The following is a 21,804-nucleotide window of genomic DNA, read 5'->3' as shown; positions in this document are numbered from 1 at the left end:
ATAAATGAGGATGCGGAACGTAAGAATATTTGGCTTAATGAAGCCGAAGATCAACAATATAAAATACAATATGAGCTGCAAAATCTTAAGGTTCAGTTGCAGCAATTAGAAAAGGAAAATCTAGTAAAGAAAGAGGAACTTTTAGAGAAGAGTTTACAAACCGAAATCAAACTTAAACAAATTTTACAAATGAAATTAAAAAACCCACAAGAACAACAGGAATTTTGGAGTGGTTTACAACAACTTAGAGAGAAATATTTAAAGAAACGGATTAGAAGCTCACAACTATTTTTTTATTAAATTCAACAATTGAAATCAAAGAAAATTTGTATTTTGATCTAAATAAAATGAATTTAACCCTTAATAGATCAAAATAAAGTTTGTCAACAGAAAGCAATGGGTACCTGATACTCTTTTGAAGTTCGAACTTTGATGAGATTTTGCAAAGTGCTTTTTAAGAAAAATTTCTGAAATTTAGCTTTCTTTAGGAAATTTTAGAAAAATTTGAGTTCTTTATGAAAAATTAACTTTTTTTAGTAAAATTTCGAAAAATTTCCTTTCTTTAGGAAAATTTCGAAAATTTTACTTTCTTTAGCTAATTTTCGAAAAATTTCCTTTCTTTAGTTAATTTTCGAAAAATTTCCTTTCTTTAGCTGATTTTCGAAAAATTAGCTTTCTTTAGCTAATTTTCGAAAAATTTACTTTCTTTAGCTAATTTTTTAAAAAATTTCTTTTCTTTAGCTAATTTTCGAAAAATTTACTTTCTTTAGCTAATTTTCGAAAAATTTCCTTTCTATAGCTAATTTTCGAAAAATTTCCTCTCTTTAGCTAATTTTCGAAAATTTTCCTTTTTTTAGCTAATTTTGGAAAAATTTTCTTTCTTTAGCTAATTTTCGAAAATTTACTTTCTTTAGCTATTTTTCGAAAAATGTCCTTTCTTTAGCTAATTTTCGAAAAATTTCCTTTCTTTAGCTAATTTTCGAAAAATTTCCTTTCTTTAGCTAATTTTCGAAAAATTTCCTTTCTTTAGCTAATTTTCGAAAAATTTCCTTTCTTTAGCTAATTTCGAAAAATTTCCTTTCTTTAGCTAATTTTTGAAAAATTTACTTTCTTTAGCTAATTTTCGAAAAATTTCCTTTCTTTAGCTAATTTTTGAAAAATTTTCTTTCTTTAGCTAATTTTCGAAAATTTTCCTTTCTTTAGCTAATTTTCGAAAAATTTCCTTTCTTTAGATAATTTTCGAAAAATTTCCTTTCTTAAGCTAATTTTCGAAAAATTTTCCTTTCTTTAGCTAATTTTCGAAAAATTTTCTTTCTTTAGCTAATTTTCGAAAAATTTACTTTCTTTAGCTAATTTTCGAAAAATTTCCATTCTTTAGCTAATTTTCGAAAAATTTCCTTTCTTTAGCTAATTTTCGAAAAATTTTCTTTCTTTAGCTAATTTTCGAAAATTTTCCTTTCTTTAGCTAATTTCGGAAAAATTTCCTTTCTTTAGCTAATTTTGGAAAAAATTCCTTTCTTTAGCTAATTTTGGAAAAATTTCCCTTCTTAAGCTAATTTTCGAAAAATTTACTTACTTTAGGAAATTTTCGAAAAACTTACTTTTTTAGGAAATTTCCGAAAAATTTACTTTCTTTAGGAAATATTCGAAAATTTTGCCTTCCCTTCATGGACGAATGCAACATCTTATTAATTTGGAATTGAATAAAAATATTTATTTATATATAAAGTTTAAACGTTACAAATACCAATTCTGCGAATTGTCTTATCTGCATTTTAAGGTTCAAAAGGGCATTTGCTTTATTTCATGAATTATGTTTTATAAAATAAAGACACTTACTGGAAAGCTGTTGCAGAGAAAACTACTTGAAAATGGGCAATTTGTGGATTTATAAAATCGTTGGGATTTTATTAATTTCTAAAATAAATGAAATCTTGGCCACGGGTGAAATGTACACATCGAGCAATAATAATAAATATTATATAGATGGGGAACAAAAGGTTAGTTTAAAACTAAAAAAGTTATTAAGTCCAAAATCTCTGAAGAAAAGATTTGTTTTAAAAATATATTTTTGTACTTTTTACTTATAGTACAATTGGTTTGAAGCGGTCGGTATATGTTCAAGCATGAATATGAAACTGGTGACAATTGAAACGAAAACTAAATCCGATGACATTAATGCACTCGTCCTAAAGTCATTTGATAAACGCATTTCACTTTGGGTTGGAGGTATTGCAACTAGAGATAATACTAATAAACTTAAATATATATGGATTTATACTGGTCAACCGTTCAGTTATGTCTATTGGTCACCAAATAATCCAGATTTTAAAAATAACAATGAGTATTGTATTAATATTGGTTCTACTGATGATATGAAATGGAATGATTATCCTTGTACTCGTACACTTGGAGTCATATGTGAATTACAAGAAAATAATAAAATACAAATAAATTTTAATTTTTATAATAAATAATTTATGTTTGAAATCAGAACGCTCTCCCCTATACTGTTTAGTATTAGATTTAATATTTTGAAATATATAAATTTACAAACGGAAATCCATATTTTGTTTTGAAACAAATAAATAAAAATTCTTATTTCAAAAAACACAATACAATTTGTTATGGAAAATCATACGCACAACCTCAAACATAGAGAAATGTTTTCCTAAGGGGCAGCAAAATTAATGCAGCTTGCAGCCAGCTGCATTGAACTGTTTGTTTTCCCCAACAACAACGACATATTGGGGGAAATACAAAAATACATATACATATTTTAATTGTCTAATAAAATCTGTCGACAACTGTAAAATCGAGTAATAAAAATGTTGTTATTTTATTTTAATTTGGTAAAGGTGGGACTACAATTAAAAAAAGGGGTAATAATTGCTAGTTTAAAATTGTAATTAATATGAAAAATTTCTAAATAATTTTTAAATAAATTAAGTGCCGAAAAGAATTCTTAAATATGAAATTAAAACATAAAATCTACAAAATTCTCATACAACTAAAATGTAGGGTTTCTAAAATGCTCATATGCCAAGTAAACAATATCCACTTGTTGACAATAAATTTCCGCTGCTTTTGCCGGAATTTGTTATATTGTCTATGATTGACATTTAAAGTAATTTGATATTAAAAACATTTAAAAAGATACATTTTTTAAATATTGTTTTATAAAGTGCAAAAATGTAAAAATATTTTAGGAAATGTATATGCTTTTGACAATGTAATTAGTTTAATTTTATAAAAAATTTTAATTTAAAATTAAGAAATATTAAAAAAATTATTGAAAATTTTAAAAATTTTCCAAAAAAAAGAACAAAGTATTTAAGAAAATAAAGAAAACTTTTCTAAAGAAACTTGACTCAATAAAGAGAAAAGTTTTGCAACAATTTCCAAAGAAGAGAATCAACAATTCTAAAAAAAAAACTTTCTTCATAAAGAACGAATTTTTCACAGAAATTTAGATTTACGAAAAGAGAAAACTTTTCAAATAAAACTTTGTTCTTTAAAAAGCAAATCTTCTAAAGAAACTTTGCTCTTTAAACATTTCTAAGAAAAATGTTCTTCATAAAAGAAATAAAGAACAAACTTTAATAAAAAGTAAACTTCTCTAAAGGAACTATTCTCTTTCAAGAGCAAACTTTTCTAAAGAAACTTTTCTCTTTAAAGAGCAAACTTTTCTTAAGAAACTTTGCTCTATAAAAAGCAAATTTTTCTAAAGAAACTTTGCTCTATGAAGAACAAACTTTTTTAAAGACAATTTGCTCTTTAAAGAGCAAAACTTTTCTAAAGAAACTATGCTCTATAAAGAGCAAACTTTTCTAAAGAAACTTTGCTCTATAAAAAGCAAATTTTTCTAAAGAAACTTTGCTCTATGAAGAACAAACTTTTTTAAAGACAATTTGCTCTTTAAAGAGCAAAACTTTTCTAAAGAAACTATGCTCTATAAAGAGCAAACTTTTCTAAAGAAACTTTGCTCTATAAAGAGCAAACTTTTCTAATGAAACTTTTCTAAAGAAACTTTGCTTTATAAAAAGCAAACTTTTCTAAAGAAACTTTACTCTATAAAGAGCAAACTTTTCTAAAGAAACTTTGCTCTATAAAGAGCAAACTTTTTTAAAGAAACTTTGCTCTATAAAGAACAAACTTTTCTAAAGAAACTTTGCTCTTTAAAGAGCAAACTTTGCTAAAGAAACTTTGCTCTTTAAAGAGCAAACTTTTCTAAAGAAACTTTGCTCTTTAAGGAGCAAACTTTTCTAAAGGAACTTTGCTCCATAAAGATCAAACTTTTCTAAAGGAACTTTGCTCTATAAAGAGCAAACTTTTCTAAAGAAACTTTGCTCTATAAAGAGCAAATTTTTCTAAAGAGACTTTGCTTTATAAAGAGCAAACTTTTCTAAAGAAACTTTGCTCTTTAAAGAGCAAATTTTTCTAAAGAAACTTTGCTCTTTAAAGAGCAAACTTTTCTAAAGAAACTTTGCTCTATAAAGAGTAAACCTTTCTGAAGAAACTTAGAGAGCAATAATTTCTAAAGAAACTTTGGTCTATAATGAGCTAGCTTTTGTAATGAAAATTTTATCTATAAAGAGAAAGCTTTTTTAATGAAACTTTGCTCTATAAAGAGCAAATTTTTTAAAAGAAATTTTGCTTTAAAAATAGTAAACTTTTCTATAAACGGTTAAACTTTTTAAAGAAACGATTCTCTAGAGAAAACTTTCTTAAGAAACTTATCGAAGAGAGTAAACATTTTTAGGGAAACTTTGATCTACAACGGGAGCTTTTCTGAGAGACTTTGCTATATAAAGAGCAAACTTTTCTAAAGAATATTTGTTCCTTAAAGACCAAAATTTTATAAAGAGCAATATTTTTAAAGAAACATGGCTTTGTAAATAGTATTATTTAAAAAAAAAAATTGTTCTTTAAAGACCTTTTATAAAGAATATTTACTCTGTAAACAAATAATTTATCTAAAGAATTTTGACTTAAGAAATTTTCCTCTATTAGAAGCAAATTTTTTCTATTGAAATGTTTCTCAGTTAGAACAAGTTTCCTTCCTATAGAATGTTTGGTTTATAGGCAGAACTTAAGACTAGTTTAACAAAATATCTTAAAAAAACTTACCTCTACTGCCATTAGTGTTATTAATTTTTGCATTCGTTTTCAATTCTGTCAAAGATAATTCCACCGTATCAGCATGTGTTTGCAAATTGTTTTTAGTCTAGTGGTAGTCCCACAATCAACAGCAGAGGAAGGCAAAAAAAAAGTAAAAAATTATAACATCACATATTTTCCAAAGTTTTGAAAAACTTACCGTTTCAATATCATTCATCATGATTGTACTAACTTTCGGCATTTGTTCACTTTTACCAATGGCATTAACAATCAATTTCAAATCGTCACGACGATCCTGTTGAAGTAGAAAAAAGTGGTAAATATAAATGTTTAGAAAACAAAAAAATACAATTTAAACAATTATAGCAAACGAAAAAACAATAGCAAAAACCATGAAAGTTTTTAAAAACTCATAGCAAAACTATAAAAGATGAAATGCAGCAGCAAATAATGATAAGAAAAAAAGTTGTTTTTTCACGTACAGAAACACAGATGAATGGTAACAGATACACAACCAACCACCAGTCAAGTAAATTGGATGTTCGATTTTCCAACAAAATAAAACTTTTTTTAATATATTTTTATTTTTTGTTTTCTTTTTCAATAAAACATTTAAGAACAAACAAACATTTGAAAACAGCAATCTTCACTGACAGCAGTTTTTTGTGACAACCAACAAAATTGCATTTGAGTACAAAAATTGTATTTCAAAGGCTGCACTTTTTTTCAAAATTTTCTTGCGATAAATTTAATTTATGTGATTTTTGTTAAAACGTTCGAGTTGTTTTTTTTTTTCTGTTTCAATTAAGCGTAAAACTTTTATTGCGTTTTTCTTGCTACTTAAACAAAACACTTTTTCTTACTGAATATTTGTTTGAAAATTTTCTCAATATTTTTTTTCGCTTTTTTCTTTTTGTAAGAAAATTTTCTTTTGTGTTTAGAGTAGAGGGCGTCTAGTGGAAAAAAATTGCCATTATTTCTCTTTAATATTTGAAAATTCATTTGGTTGTGATTTCGAGTGTTTCTCTTGTCGTTTTATACAGATTTTTTTAATTTTTTTTATACAAGTTAATTGTGCTGTCTTGTTGTCTGGCGCTTTATATTGTTTATAGTTTATTTTTAGTTCCAAATTGTATTTTTTAAAAATAAATAATATACCTATCGAAAAAAAATACTACACTTTTATTTTGAATAATTTGTGTTTATTTTTTTCCACGTAAAAAAAACGTCAAATGCTTTTATAGCTAAAGAATTTTCATTAGAGGGGAGAGTTGACTGTCAGTCAGGGTGCGAGTGTCACACATTGGGAGGCGTTAAGCAATGCAATTTTTTTTTTGGGAAACAGTGGAAATAGAGTAAAATTATCTTAGGGAAACTTTGCTCTTAAACAGAGAAAACTTTTGTAAAGAAAGTTCTAACGAAATAGAGCAATGTTTTCTATAGAAGCCTTGAAGTTGCTGAACAAACTCTGCTCTTAAGAGAGCAAACTTTTCTAAAGAAACTTTACTTTTAAAAGATCAAACTTTTCTAAAGAAACTTTGCTCTTTAAAGATCAAACTTTTCTGAAGAAACTTTAATCTTAAAAGAGCAAACTTTTCTGAAGAAACTTTACTCTTAAAATAGCAAACTTTTCTAAAGAAACTTTACTCTTAAAAGAGCAAACTTTTCTAAAGGAACTTTACTCTTAAAAGAGCAAACTTTTCTAAAGGAACTTTACTCTTAAAAGAGCAAACTTTTGTAAAGAAACTTTGCTCTTTAAATATCAGACTTTTCTAAAGAAACTTTGCTTTTCAAAGATCAAACTTTTCTAAAGAAACTTTGCTCTTCAAAGATCAAACTTTTTTAAAGAAACTTTGGTCTTCAAAGATTAAACTTTACTAAAGAAACTTTGCTCTTTAAAGATCAGACTTTTCTAAAGAAATTTTACTCTTAAAAGAGCAAACTTTTCTAAATAATCTTTGCTCTTTAAAGAGCAAACTTTTCTAAAGAATCTTTGCTCTTTAAAGAGCAAACTTTTCTAAAGAATCTTTGCTCTTTAAAGAGCAAACTTTTCTAAAGAATCTTTGCTCTTTAAAGAGCAAACTTTTCTAAAGAATCTTTGCTCTTTAAAGAGCAAACTTTTCTAAAGAAACTTTGCTCTTTAAAGATCAAACTTTTCTAAAGAAACTTTACTCTTAAAAGAGTACTCTTAAAAGTTTTCTAAAGAAACTTTGTTCTTTAAAGAGCTGACTTTTCTAAAGAATCTTAAAGAGCAAAGATTCTTTAGAAAAGTCAGCAAAGATCAAACTTTTCTAAAGAAACTTTGGTCTTCAAAGATTAAACTTTTCTAAAGAAACTTTGCTCTTGAAAGATCAGACTTTTCTAAAGAAACTTTACTCTTAAAAGAGCAAACTTTTCTAAATAATCTTTGCTCTTTAAAGAGCAAACTTTTCTAAAGAATCTTTGCTCTTTAAAGAGCAAACTTTTCTAAAGAATCTTTGCTCTTTAAAGAGTAAACTTTTCTAAAGAATCTTTTCTTTGCTCTTTAAAGAGCAAACTTTTCTAAAGAATCTTTGCTCTTTAAAGAGCAAACTTTTCTAAAGAATCTTTGCTCTTTAAAGAGCAAACTTTTCTAAAGAATCTTTGCTCTTTAAAGAGCAAACTTTTCTAAAGAAACTTTGCTCTTTAAAGATCAAACATTTCTAAAGAAATTTTGGTCTTAATAGATCAAACTTTTTTAACTTTGCTCTTAAGAAAGCTAAAAAGATTTTAAAAAGAATCTTCACTGTAAATAATGTAAACTTTTCGTAAGAAACTATGCTCTTAAGAGAGCAAATTTTCTCTAATAGCAAGCTATTTTCAAGAAACTTTGCCCCAAAGAGAACAACTTTAGCAACATTGCCTAAAAGGGAGCAACTTTTTCTCCAAAGAGAACAAACATTTCTAAAGAAATTTGTCTTCAAAGAGTACAATCTTTTTCAAAGAAATTTGTCTCTCAGAGAGTAAACTTTTTTAAGAAAGTTTCTGTTTTTTTAAAAAGCTAGCTGTCCCTATATAAACGAATTTTTCTCTAGAAAGTTATCTTTCATTGCAGTATTTTTCATTAATAATAATTCTCATAGTCCACTGTGCACTATGTGTCAAAGCATTTATTTTTTAGGACAATATCTCACTAGAGCATCATTAAGACAAATAATTAACACAAAGATCAGTGGCAAGAATGTGCACTCATTTCACAAAATAACATTTTCAAATGTAACAAAAAGAAAAAAACAAAGAAAACTTTTTCTCACACATTTTTCAAAACAACTTTTTAAAAACTCTTAACAAAACTATTCTCTTCTTCACTCTCTTGTTCCAACACACAATTTATAGCTCTACATTAGAATATTTCAAGCAAACTAAATTAAAGCAAATGAATCAAAATAAAAATTAAACAGAAGAAAAAAAAAACTGAAACCAATTAACGTTGATGCCATATAATGGCACACGTTTTGTGGCTATGGTTGGGATGTCTGGCACTCGCCTCGTTCCACACAAACGCCAACAGACACTATAAAATTTTGTTTATTTATTGATTATATCGATATCGATTATACCCCAACAAACCATCAATCAAACTCTTGTATTTTATAATGATTCATTAAGTATATGGCCAAAATTGATTGATTGTCTATAATTAAAATCAATATAAGGAAAATTTTTCAATGAAAATTTGGGACATAAAATATATTTTGGTCTAATATTGTTTTTTTTTTTTATATATAATTGAATTAAAATACAAATAAAATTTTAATTAAACCCACATGTGGGGTGCAGTTTTTTTTTCCAAATTTTGTTTAAAGGTTAATGTGTATAGAGAATTATTGAAAAATTTTAAAAATTATTGTAAATTATTTTAATGCTGCTGCGCCACCAAGTGTTCGTGGAAACTATTGAAAATCGTAAAATTGTATTTTTTATTTATTTATGTTTTAAGATTTGTATTGAATTTTATTACGCTGCCAATAATAGACATCAGATTTGGAGGAAAAACAAATTATTACTATTTTGGTTTATATTCACCCATTAACACAAATGTTTTGATTTAGAAAAATATTATTTCAGTTTTAATGAATATTGAGTGGATTGTTTTTAAGAATAATAATTTTTTGAACATACATATAAATAAATAAAACAGCCTCGAGGTAGGCTTTAGTTTTGCTGAATAAAACAAATAATAAAGCAAATAGTTTTGGTGATATATGTTGACAGACAAACAGAAGCAACTTTTTTAGATAAAAGTTGTCTGCAAAATAAGCAATTTTTCTAGAGAAAAGTTGTCTATGAGACTAACAACTTTTCTTTAGAAAAGTTGTCTATGAGACTAACAACTTTTCTTTAGAAAAGTTGTCTATGAGACTAACAACTTTTCTTTAGAAAAGTTGTCTATGAGACTAACAACTTTTCTTTAGAAAAGTTGTCTATGAGACTAACAACTTTTCTTTAGAAAAGTTGTCTATGAGACTAACAACTTTTCTTTAGAAAAGTTGTCTATGAGACTAACAACTTTTCTTTAGAAAAGTTGTCTATGAGACTAACAACTTTTCTTTAGAAAAGTTGTCTATGAGACTAACAACTTTTCTTTAGAAAAGTTGTCTATGAGACTAACAACTTTTCTTTAGAAAAGTTGTCTATGAGACTAACAACTTTTCTTTAGAAAAGTTGTCTATGAGACTAACAACTTTTCTTTAGAAAAGTTGTCTATGAGACTAACAACTTTTCTTTAGAAAAGTTGTCTATGAGACTAACAACTTTTCTTTAGAAAAGTTGTCTATGAGACTAACAACTTTTCTTTAGAAAAGTTGTCTATGAGACTAACAACTTTTCTTTAGAAAAGTTGTCTATGAGACTAACAACTTTTCTTTAGAAAAGTTGTCTATGAGACTAACAACTTTTCTTTAGAAAAGTTGTCTATGAGAACAACTTTTCTATAGAAAAGTTGTCTATGAGACAAGCAACTTTTCTATAGAAAAGTTGTCTATGAGACAAGCAACTTTTCTATAGAAAAGTTGTCTATGAGACAAGCAACTTTTCTATAGAAAAGTTGTCTATGAGACAAGCAACTTTTCTATAGAAAAGTTGTCTATGAGACAAGCAACTTTTCTATAGAAAAGTTGTCTATGAGACAAGCAACTTTTCTATAGAAAAGTTGTCTATGAGACAAGCAACTTTTCTATAGAATAGTTGTCTATGAGACAAGCAATTTTTTTATAGAAAAGTTGTTGTTGTGAGACAAGTTTCTTTACAAAGTCTAGCTTTTTATAGAGCAAAGTTTTTATTAGACATGTTTTCTCTTTTTAGAGAAAGTTCCAGTAGATAAGTATTCCTTAGATAACTAGAACCTTGCAAAAGTTTACTTACACTAATTTCCGATAAACGCTTCTCCAAATCTTCCACTGATTTGCGATCAACAGGACGTTCTATTAAATCTTTGATGCGCTTTAAACCTTTAACGATCAGCTCTTCCAAATTAATACCTTTCATGCTGACCTTATCCAAAGAGGCATGTGAATTAGGAGCATCTCTATTTGCAGGATGAACTTTAGATCTAAAACGAAATCAATCATTTAAATAAAGTGAAAGGAATAAATATATTCTATACAACACTAACTTGGCCTGTTGTACTTCACGGAATTTTTCTCTCAAAATAATTTGACTTTTCATGACCACACGTGATAAAGAGCCCTGTTTGCCATGAGTCTCTAAGACCAAGGAATCACCTTGGGAAATTAAGGTGGCAGCATCGGGTGCTATAAGCATTTTTAAGTCCTCAATGGCTCTGTAAAGGAATTTTTTGTTTGTTAAAAACTAGTTTAAGATAATAATATATCGTTTGTAATACCTTTCTCCTTCTGAGCATTTTTCAATTTTCTCTTTAGTTTTCTCCAACTTGCCCATCATATATTTAGCACTCTTTTCAAACTCCAATACACGTTGTTCTAAACTGCCAGTATTGGAAAAAGGTTTGGCTATATCGGCATAGGGACTTTTCAATGTAATATTGGAATCATCCAAAGAGGGTGATTGAGGCAAGATTTTACTAGAAAACGCATTGGGTTTTTTGGCGGTGGGGGTTTCAATGCGACTCTAACGAAGAAATTCAAGAAAGGTTTAATAGAAAAAGTTTGTTAAAATAGATCGTTATTTTAATAACTAATCATATAATAGTTTGTTCTCTTTTGCTTCAAATGAGTAGAATTTGTACCGTATCAGTCCTCTATTATAGAGTCAAAATTCTTAAGAAAACTTTACTTTTTAAAGAGGCAAGTATATTTACAAAACTAGAGCAAATTTTGCTCTTTAAAGAGGTCAAAATTTCTTTAGAAAAGTTTGATCTTTAAAGAGCAAAGTTTCCTTAGAAAAGTTTTATTTTTAAAGAGCAAAGTTTCTTTAGAAAAGTTTACTCTTTAAAGAACAAAGTTTCTTTAGAAAAGTTTGCTCTTTAGAGATCAAAGTTTCTTTAGAAAAGTTTGCTCTTTAGAGATCAAAGTTTCTTCAGAAATGTTTGCTCTTTAGAGATCAAAGTTTCTTTAGAAAAGTTTGGTCTTCAAAGAGCAAAGTTTCTTTAGAAAAGATTGAGAGTAAAGTTTCTTTTAAAAACGTTTCTTTTCTTTAGAAAATTTAGCTCTCTTTAGTTGTTTTATTAAATGCAATTCATACCGTATCACTATCCGAGTCAAAAGGTTGAGTCATTTCCATAGAAAATCTGGGTATATCTTCATCATCGGAAAAGACCAAAGGTTCTACTTCAAAACTCAAATCCTTATCAGGACTATAGAAACTATCACGAACTTCATGTTCGGCCATGCTATTATCCAACTCTTCCATGGCCATTTGCAGTTGACGCCATCTTTTGGCTTTGGGTTGTTTAAAATTGCCCGTTGTGTTGGCATCTCCTTCTTCCTCAGAGTCTCGTAAGATATCACGTTCTTTTTCCACCCGTTTGCGTTTCTCTTCAAATGATATTCTTTGCTTTTCGACCCTTAAAATGGGGGTACTGGTTTGTTGAAAAGTGGGTCTTAGTTCCACTTCTAAATCATTTTCTTCTAGCACTGGTCTAGGGGAGTCGCAAAGCGAGCGTTTACTTTTGCTTCTTTTAACTTCTTTTCCCTCGGCGTCCACTCTCAGGGAAGAATCTGAATCTTCTGATAAGTCCACAATTTGGACTGTTTCCACATATTCGGGTACAAAAGGTTCTACTGATTCTAATATGTTAACGGTATCGACAATTTCACCTTGCTGCTGCTCCATATCTCCCGACATATGCACCGACATTTTATCACTGTTGATATTCTTCACCTTAATCTCTACCATTTGTGCAGGTGTATCAGCACTCTTACGTTTGCTGGGTTTGGGCGGTGGCACATCCGTTTCCATTTGGTGGGGATTTTTCGAAATCTGTGAGAAGAGAGCACTGGTTTCAGCTAAACGGAAGGTTTGTGGTGGCAACAAATCCGGCAACACTTGTTGGGAAGATTTACCACTCACAAAATCTTCTGAACCCACCTGTGGTTTTAGTGGAGTCGCATTAGTAGAACTATTCGCTGAATCATTCACCTCCTTGGTGGGAGAATTGGAATTAGAAGAGGGCGTACGTGCTCTTCTTTGTCTTACCGTATCACTTACTATCACTATTTCGGTATCTTCGTCATCAGGTTTTGAATTGGGTCTTGTAGGCACCACTAGTAAATTCTCCAAACTGGTTTTAGTTTCAAAACGAGTTTTCAAACATTCCTAATGAAAGTTGTTGTTGTGTGGTGTTGGGTGTTTTGTCAAAGTTAAAAATAAATAAAAACAACAATTTCTCTTGTAGCCATCTTTCTTTTTTTAAAAAATTTTGTTAAAATTCTACAAATTTCATTATATAAAGTCTCCAAAATTTTGAATAATAAAAGCAGCAAAGAATTTAGTAAAGCCCAATAATGAAAAAAATACAAAACTAATTTTGAGAAAAAGCCAAAAATTAACTACAAAATTTTGAAAAATATAATTAAATTTATTAAGAAACCCATAAGCATTTTTTAAATAAATTAAATAAAGTTGGTGAGTTAGGTGAGTTTCCAGTTGGTGGTAAAAGGGGACAAAAAACAAATGTTTTATTTATTTTTTTTACATTTTTTTATGCTAATTTGGTGGTGGTTTATGTTGAACCTTTAACCATTCTACTTTATTTAAATGTTTTCCAGTTTTTTGGTTTTTAAAACGGAACAGATTTTTGTTTATGGATAATGACTTCAACCTTTTTCTTGACTTGTTGGTGGTAGTGGTGGTGTTTTTTGGTATATGGTAATGGATATGGATGGTGAATACGGTGAGTTTATTATTTGGTTTATTTTCTTGGTTTTTAAATTCTAAGAAATTATTTTTTGTTTTTTTAAAGAATGAATGAATATTGTTAAGGTTTGTTAAGTTTAATGAGGTGAATATTATTTGCTAAGATTATGAGTAACGAGGTTAGTATACAGGCGAACATTTTGTTATTTTATGTTAGAGATTTTTTGGTTAGAAACAAATTATTATACATCATATTAGAGATAAAATTTAAGGATTAAAATGGAGCAACATGTTTTATATTTGCTGAATATTTGCTCTAAACTGGAACTAAACTAGAACTTAAGTAAAACTAAAGTAGATCTAAAGTAGAACTGAACTGGAACTGAATTAGAATTGAACTGGAACTGAACCAGAACTGAACTAGAAATAAACTAGAACTGAACTAGAACTGAACTAGAACTGAACTAGAACTGAACTAGAACTGAACTAGAACTGAACTAGAACCGAACTAGAACCGAACTAGAACTGAACTAGAACTGAACTAGAACTGAACTAGAACTGAACTAGAACTGAACTAGAACTGAACTAGAACTGCACTAGAACTGAACTAGAACTGTACTAGAACTGAACTAGAACTGAACTAGAACTGAACTAGAACTGAACTAGAACTGAACTAGCACTGAACTAGAACTGAACTAGAACTGAACTAGAACTGAACTAGAACTGAACTAGAACTGAACTAGAACTGAACTAGTACTGAACTAGTACTGAACTAGTACTGAACTAGAACTGAACTAGAACTGAACTAGAACTGAACTAGAACTGAACTAGAACTGAACTAGAACTGAACTAGAACTGAACTAGAACTGAATTATAACTGAACTAGAACTGAACTAGAACTGAACTAGAACTAGAACTGAACTAGAACTGAACTAGAACTGAACTAGAACTGAACTAGAACTGAACTAGAACTGAACTAGAACTGAACTAGAACTGAACTAGAACTGAACTAGAACTGAACTAGAACTGAACTAGAACTGAACTAGAATTGAACTAGAACTGAACTAGAACTGAACTAGAACTGAACTAGAACTGAACTAGAACTGAACTAGAACTGAACTAGAACTGAACTAGAACTGAACTAGAACTGAACTAGAACTGAACTAGAACTGAACTAGAACTGAACTAGAACTGAACTAGAACTGAACTAGAACTGAACTAGAACTGAACTAGAACTGAACTAGAACTGAACTAGAACTGAATTAGAACTGAACTAGAACTGAACTAGAACTGAACTAGAACTGAACTAGAACTGAACTAGAACTGAACTAGAACTGAACTAGAACTGAACTAGAACTGAACTAGAACTGAACTAGAACTGAACTAGAACTGAACTAGAACTGAACTAGAGCTGAAGTAGAACTGAACTAGAACTGAATTATAACTGAACTAGTACAGAAATAAAACAGAACTAGAACAGAACTAGAACTGAACTAGAACTGAACTAGAACTGAACTAGAACTGAACTAGAACTGAACTAGAACCGAACTAGAACTGAACTAGAACTGAACTAGAACTGAACTAGAACTGAACTAGAACTGAACTAGAACTGAACTAGCACTGAACTAGAACTGAACTAGAACTGAACTAGAACTGAACTAGAACTGAACTAGAACTGAACTAGAACTGAACTAGAACTGAACTAGAACTGAACTAGAACTGAACTAGAACTGAACTAGAACTAGAACTGAACTAGAACTGAACTAGAACTGAACTAGAACTGAACTAGAACTGAACTAGAACTGAACTAGAACTTAACTAGAACTGAACTAGAACTGAACTAGAACTGAATCATAACTGAACTAGCACAGAAATAAAACAGAACTAGAACTGAACTAGAACTGAACTAGAACTGAACTAGAACTGAACTAGAACTGAACTAGAACTGAACTAGAACTGAACTAGAACTGAACTAGAACTGAACTAGAACTGAAAGAACTGAACTAGAACTTAACTAGAACTGAACTAGAACTGAACTAGAACTGAACTAGAACTGAACTAGAACTGAACTAGAACTGAACTAGAACTGAACTAGAACTGAACTAGAACTGAACTAGAACTGAACTAGAACTGAACTAGAACTGAACTAGAACTGAACTAGAACTGAACTAGAACTGAACTAGAACTGAACTAGAACTGAACTAGAACTGAACTAGAACTGAACTAGAACTGAACTAGAACTGAACTAGAACTGAACTAGAACTGAACTAGAACTGAACGAGTACTGAACTAGAACTGAACTAGAACTCAACGAGTACTGAACTAGAACTGAACTAGAACTGAACTAGAACTGAAATAGAACTGAACTAGAACTGAACTAGAACTGAACTAGAACTCAACGAGTACTGAACTAGAACTGAACTAGAACTGAACTAGAACTGAACTAGAACTGAACTAGAACTGAACTAGAACTGAAATAGAACTGAACTAGAACTGAACTAGAACTGAACTAGAACTGAACTAGAACTGAACTAGAACTGAACTAGAACTGAACTAGAACTGAACTAGAACTGAACTAGAACTGAACTAGAACTGAACTAGAACTGAACTAGAACTGAACTAGAACTAAACTTAAGTTTTTAAAATAAATCAAACTTTTCTAAAGAAAATTAATTTTACAAGAATCAAACTTTAAAAATCATATAAAATCTCCAAGCAAATAAAAAATTTACAAATTTAATTTATTATGTAAAGAAATAAAAGCAAATGTTAAATTGTAAGATGCAAAGTAATTATTCATGTGCAATAAAATAAATAAACAAATAGATACAAATTAATATTGATAGACCAAGAAAAAGATAAATATAGAAAATACTACATTAAAGAAAACTAATGAAATAGAAGTAACAATCAAACAAGCCGGGCAATTAAAGACAAATAAATAAAAAATAAAAACAATAAATAAATGAAACATACAACTATTACAACAATATAACAACAAAGATGTAGTAAATATATAAATTATAAAAAATAAGTATTGTAATAAAATACTTTAACAAACTCACCACTACTATGGCTATAACCTGTTGTTGCAATTTTTCAATTTCCGGATTTGAGGGTACATTAATCTGTTTTAAATCATGCTCCATGGCCCTGTAATTTTAGAAATAAAAATTTTATTTAATTTTTATTGAAAGTTAAGCTGAAACAAACACCTTCTTGCTTGATTAAACCATGCAATTACTAGACCGGCAAGAAAGTGAATGTTGCTAATAAGAATTGAGTTACAAAACTAACCTTAAGGTATCCAATGATATATTGTCTAGATTTTGCAAGGTCGTTTTCATTTCCGTTAAACGTTTTATCACATCAGCACTGGTTAGTTTCAAGTAGGTTACCTTGAGATCATCAATCTTTTGTCGTGTATCTTCCATGCACACTTGATCACAAGATTTGGCATATTCCTCATAGATATCTTCACATTTTTGTAGAATACTTTCAAATTCTAAGAAGATAGAATTACGATTGTGGATTTCTTGATGACCCTCAAATTTACGGGTTAACTCTTCGGCTATTTCAAAGCATTCATCTAATTGTTGAGCTAGTTTGATGAGTCCCTCCAAAAAGATCTTCGATTGGGTAACATTTTCTCCCAACGCATTGTAGAGGTGTTTGAGAGCATCTATTCTTTGACTTAACTGTTTAGGGGACTTGGTGAATTTATCCTCACACACTTTGCGGCCGGTCTTAATAGTGCTTTCTATTTCCGGCTTAATTTCCGATAAGGTTCTATAGATTTGCAAACATTTTTGATATTGCACTTGCACGGTGGAAGGACCAGCTGTGGCCACATCTAAAACCAAAGTAGATCTCTCTACATTTCTCAACTCGGCCACTGCTCTATTCAAACGTGACTCATAGGCCGGTTGCGGAGCTGTGCATTTATTCAATTTCAATTGGCAAGATTTGTAGCGCAATTCCAGCAAATTTAATTGATCCTGTAAACGATTGGCAGCCTCCACCTTACCATTACGTTGATGCTCTGCTATTAGGTCATCGATTTCCTGGAAACACTTTTCATTCTCCTTAAATTCCATAGCCAGTTGTTGGAAATCATCGGGTAAATCTTCTATGGTCACATCATTTTCCAAATGTTCGCTGAGGATTTCATCGACCCGTGTTAGCCACGATTCAAATTGTTCGACACATTTTTCGGATTGTTTGGCTTCGTTTACCTCTTGTTCGAGTATTTCGGCTCGTTGTTTGGCCTTCTGTTGTAGTTGGGTCCAACGTTCGACTATGGTGTTGATCTCTTGGCGTATAGAGTCGGCCATAAATTCATGGGTAATTAGTTCGTGACCAATTTCTTGAATTTTTTCCAACCAATCGTCAGAATGTCCGCGTAGGACGTTCTCTAAATCCTGGAGAGAGAGAGAGAAAAAGAAATTCAATATCAGATTTAAAATGTTCCTCTACGGATAAGGAGAAATCCTCTCCGATAGACAGAGAGAAATTTCTTCTCCCAGAGACAGATATAAATTCTATAATTCTCTGAGAGACAAAGATGAGTCTTCTCGGATCCACAGAGAGATGTCTGATCTGAGAGACAGAGCACAATCCTCTCTGAAGCCAGAGCTAAATTCAAATCCCTAAAAACCAAAATTTTATGTAAAAACGTTTTCTACTCACGTCTAATTCCTCAATGATTTCCTCAGCATCGGCATTTTCTGGCGTTGAGCGCATCTTATTCTCCAAACGATCCAAATAACCCGATTCAGAAACCATGAATTTCTTAAATTCACCAAGTTGTGTAGAGATATGCTCGAGCAGAGCACATTTCTTATACACCAAAGCCGTTACCTCCGTCCAGCGGGCATTTAAACGGGTAAACTTTTTCGCCAACATATTGTATTTCTCGTCCACGTTTTCCACTCCTCTCGTTTTTAATTCGTCAATTTGCAACAAACACTCTCCACCCAATTCATTGAGTTCCCTAAAATTCACCGATTCCTTTTCGCAAGTCTCCTTCAGAGCCTGAAATTTTGTTTTCAGATGGAATAACTCATTGGAGTTTTGTATTTGTCCTATAGAGGTTTTGGGGGTATTTGTGTGTAAGTTGTCCAACCATTTTTCGGTTTGTGAAAGTCTTTCGAATATTTCCTCAGTTTGGGCCTGAACTTGCACTTTCTTTTGCAAATTCTCCTTGTAGAGCGCCTGGATTTGTACAAAGAACTCATTGAGTTCTTTAATTTGCTTCATCAAATGTTCCCGATGTTGAGGTTGAGCATCTTTGATTATGATTTCACTGAAATTGCGGGCACTGATAACATCTATCTCCACTTTGCGCAATTCCATGGAATTTTGTGCTTCCGTGTTGCTGTTGCTGGTTTTGCAATCTTCATTGAAGTTCTCCTCATCTTTGAGATTTGCCTCCAGTTTTCTTAACACCGCCATAATGGCATTATACTCGGCAGTGAAATGATTTAGATTTTCAATGGCAGTAGTTTGTTTAATAATTCTTTCATTGATTTGTTCTTGAGCTTTCAGCCATTTCTCTTGGAATTCCGAACTCAAGGAGTCGGGTCTTCTTTGTTTGATGAAATTATAGTCCTCTCTGAGGTTGTCTAAATCATCATTAATTTTATTTAATTGTTTGAGACGCTTTTGCATGGGTTCCAAAGAGTCCACCACCATTTGGGTTTCCTGCACTTTGCTAACAAATTCTTGTAAGTTTTGTAACTTTTCCTGAACCTCATCTAGACCGCCTTTCTCTTGTATGAGAGTAATAATGGCCTTTTTCATATCATTCCAGGATTCATAGAATATATTAAAATCCTGCTTCCATTCTAGCAGATCTTCAGTAAGAGAGTTAGTTTTCTCTTTGGCCTGTTGTATCTCCATGCTCAAAGACTCCATATCACTTAGTCTTTGCTCAAGATCGGCTTTAGAAGCCGTATTGGAATGTTGTTTATACCAGTCACGGGAATCGGCTAAAACCAATTTGAATCCCGTTAAACTATTATAGAATTTTTCCTTCTCCAATAATTTTACACAATCTTTGGCTTGCTTTTCCAAAGTAATTCTCAACTGTTGATAACGCTGTTCTATATTTTTTATCTGAGAAGCTTCCATTATTAGATTGCGACTAACATCTTCTTTTTCACAGATTTCATATAGATCTTTCAATTCCCGAGTATTGTCTATGCGCGAGTTGACTTCTTTTTCCAATTTGTTAAGGAATTCCGATTGGTTGCGCAAACTTTGTCTTTGTATTTGCGAAAGACGCTCTTCACAGTCATCGATAAAGCCAAAAGCTTCTAAGATCTTACCCTCTAACAAATAGAAATTGTCCGAGTTTCTTATCTTGCGTTTTTTGCAAGCCAAAGGCGATTGTTCTTTAATGTGATTGGCATGATCACTCTCACCTTCCTCTTCCAGTTCCTCTTCTTCCTCTTCACCAAATTTAATTATAAATTGGAAATCTATCCAGTTATCGGGTTTCACTACACGTGAATCATCATAAGAGGCACGATCGCGTCCGAATTTAAAACCTTTTTGTTCTATTCTTTCGGTTTGTACCTCTACTATTTGTTTCAAAGCATCTAGACGATCTTCAAAGTTCTCCAACTGCATTAGAACTTGTTCTCCTTTAACATCTCCCTCCTGCAATGTGGCCGCCACCATTTGTCTTAAATCTATTAAGTAACGCTCCAACTCTAAAAGATCCTTGGCACAATAGTTCAAATCATTCATTCTCTTGGTAATACTGCCCAAATCTGTAACATCTTTACTTTCCATATGCTTAAGATCCTGTTCTCTGGTATCCAACCATCTGGTAAGACACTTATATTGCTGCAGTTTTTCTTGTCTTAAATCACACCATTTCACCACATGAGACCATCGTTCTCCTAAAGCCGAAAGTTTATCTTCCAAATCATTAAAATTACCCGATTCATCATTAACAATAACCACCATATTACTCAAACTATCCACCAATTCCTGTTGATGTTTAAGATCTTCTTTAAGCAAATGAGCTTCTTGGATCTGATACTCGGCCTCTTTGAGTGAGGGACCCAGGGCAGACATTAGGGATATACGATCCTCTATGTTGGTAAGAAAATTCTTAAGTTTTTCTATTTGCTGCGTTTGAAACTCGGCCAAACGCATAAGTATCTTAGCCTGGACATCTAAGGCTCTCAAACGCAAGGTCTCCCATCTTTCATTCAACAAAACCATTTGCTGTCTTATCTCATTTTGATCATCTGGCGATAGGCCAGCCGATTTCTGAGATTCGTTGATCAGATTAGAGCCTTCTTCCAAAGCCTCGCCCACATACTGCTGATGTTCGGTAAGTTTTAACATGAATTGTTCATTATCATGAAACTGGGCTTTGGCTGTTAGGAAATCGGTGGGTTCACTTAACTCCTCAGATAAAATCTGCTCATCTTCTAGCAGTAAAGTTAAAACAGCTTCTAAAGCCGCCTGATAGGTGGTGATTTCTATTGAAACATTGGTGGCCAAACTATGAGGCCTAGACTTGTCATCTTTCATTAGATAAGAGGCCAAGGTTTTAGGTTGATCCATTTCTATATCCATAATACTCTTAATGGTATCACTGTGATATTTGGTCTTAATACCCGAATCGGTATTACTATTCGCCGTCGAACTTATATCGGAATGTTGCTCCTCATTGCTATCCAAGGGTATTTCATCTAAATCGGTTATATTCACAGTTTCTCTATAAGCTTCCTGCGCCTTTTCATTATACAATAATACTTCCTGCATATCATCTTCCTCCTGCAACTCTTCGGAGTCCTCCAACGATTTTCTCGTCTCCATGGCATGATACAGACACATAACATACATTTGTATAGACTTGTTATCCGGCTTGTGGGTGTGCACATCTTCAGGATCTAATAGCTTTTCAATTTTGAAATAACTATAAGCCAAATCAAAGGCGGTTCTCAATCTCGCCAACGGATGTTTAGTTAAGGCTGCCGTAAGATCCACTTCCTGTAAATGAGCATCCAATATCATAAGAAAAGCACGACCATCCGACCAACTATTGGAGAAATCATTAAGCTTCAAGCCTCTCGGTTCACAAAACTGTCTAGCCCAATTAAGTAATGACTTTTCAACGCCATTACTGGAATGTGATTTGACTAGATTTTGTCCATTAAACTCTAAGGCTATAAGCCAGATTAAACCCAATATTAGTTTGGGATTACCCTCCACTACATCATCACTGGATATGTTGACAAGTTTAACACCATGTTCCTGTATCACTTGCAAAACTTTATTCAAATTGTTGATATGATGCACACGCATGCGGCCTTTTTCAGGTTTCTGCAAAGAAAATGAAAAAAAAAAAAAAACAACAACAAGTTA

General features: G+C 31.1%; 3 protein-coding genes across 3 annotated transcripts in view; 2 read left to right on the top strand and 1 right to left on the bottom strand.

The window, feature by feature from the left end:
• The window catches only part of LOC119601146 (lectin subunit alpha-like), a 1,050-nt gene extending 647 nt beyond the window's left edge, over nt 1-403 (top strand). Inside the window, exon 2 of the mRNA XM_037951910.1 lies at nt 1-403. This exon is cut by the window's left edge and continues 399 nt beyond it. Within this exon, the coding sequence (XP_037807838.1) occupies nt 1-300 (300 nt within the window). The 3' untranslated portion in view covers nt 301-403.
• A 1,204-nt stretch (nt 404-1,607) lies between these two features.
• Nucleotides 1,608-2,616, top strand: LOC119601137 (lectin subunit alpha-like). The gene is made up of 2 exons (XM_037951897.1): nt 1,608-2,000; nt 2,091-2,616. The coding sequence occupies exons 1-2, from the start codon at nt 1,872-1,874 to the stop codon at nt 2,475-2,477; spliced, it is 516 nt and encodes a 171-aa protein (XP_037807825.1). The 5' UTR covers nt 1,608-1,871; the 3' UTR covers nt 2,478-2,616.
• Nucleotides 2,617-2,844: 228 nt separating this feature from the next.
• Nucleotides 2,845-21,804, bottom strand: part of LOC119601135 (dystrophin, isoforms A/C/F/G/H-like) — a 67,141-nt gene continuing 48,181 nt past the window's right edge. Inside the window, exons 4-13 of the mRNA XM_037951895.1 lie at nt 18,106-21,762; nt 16,714-17,837; nt 16,482-16,569; nt 11,803-12,876; nt 10,985-11,229; nt 10,754-10,921; nt 10,504-10,690; nt 5,321-5,416; nt 5,131-5,227; nt 2,845-2,864 (exon numbers count right to left, since the gene is read on the bottom strand). Coding sequence (XP_037807823.1) covers nt 2,845-2,864; nt 5,131-5,227; nt 5,321-5,416; nt 10,504-10,690; nt 10,754-10,921; nt 10,985-11,229; nt 11,803-12,876; nt 16,482-16,569; nt 16,714-17,837; nt 18,106-21,762 — 6,756 coding nt within the window. The remainder of the gene's footprint in view (nt 2,865-5,130; nt 5,228-5,320; nt 5,417-10,503; nt 10,691-10,753; nt 10,922-10,984; nt 11,230-11,802; nt 12,877-16,481; nt 16,570-16,713; nt 17,838-18,105; nt 21,763-21,804) is intronic.

Source organism: Lucilia sericata, unplaced genomic scaffold, assembly GCF_015586225.1.
Source record: "Lucilia sericata isolate MDLA Ls3-8-SP2 unplaced genomic scaffold, ASM1558622v1 Contig000144F_arrow, whole genome shotgun sequence".
Lineage (NCBI taxonomy): Eukaryota > Metazoa > Arthropoda > Insecta > Diptera > Calliphoridae > Lucilia > Lucilia sericata.
The sequence above is the reverse complement of the archived record's forward strand: the minus strand, read 5'-3'. Positions and strand labels throughout refer to the sequence as shown.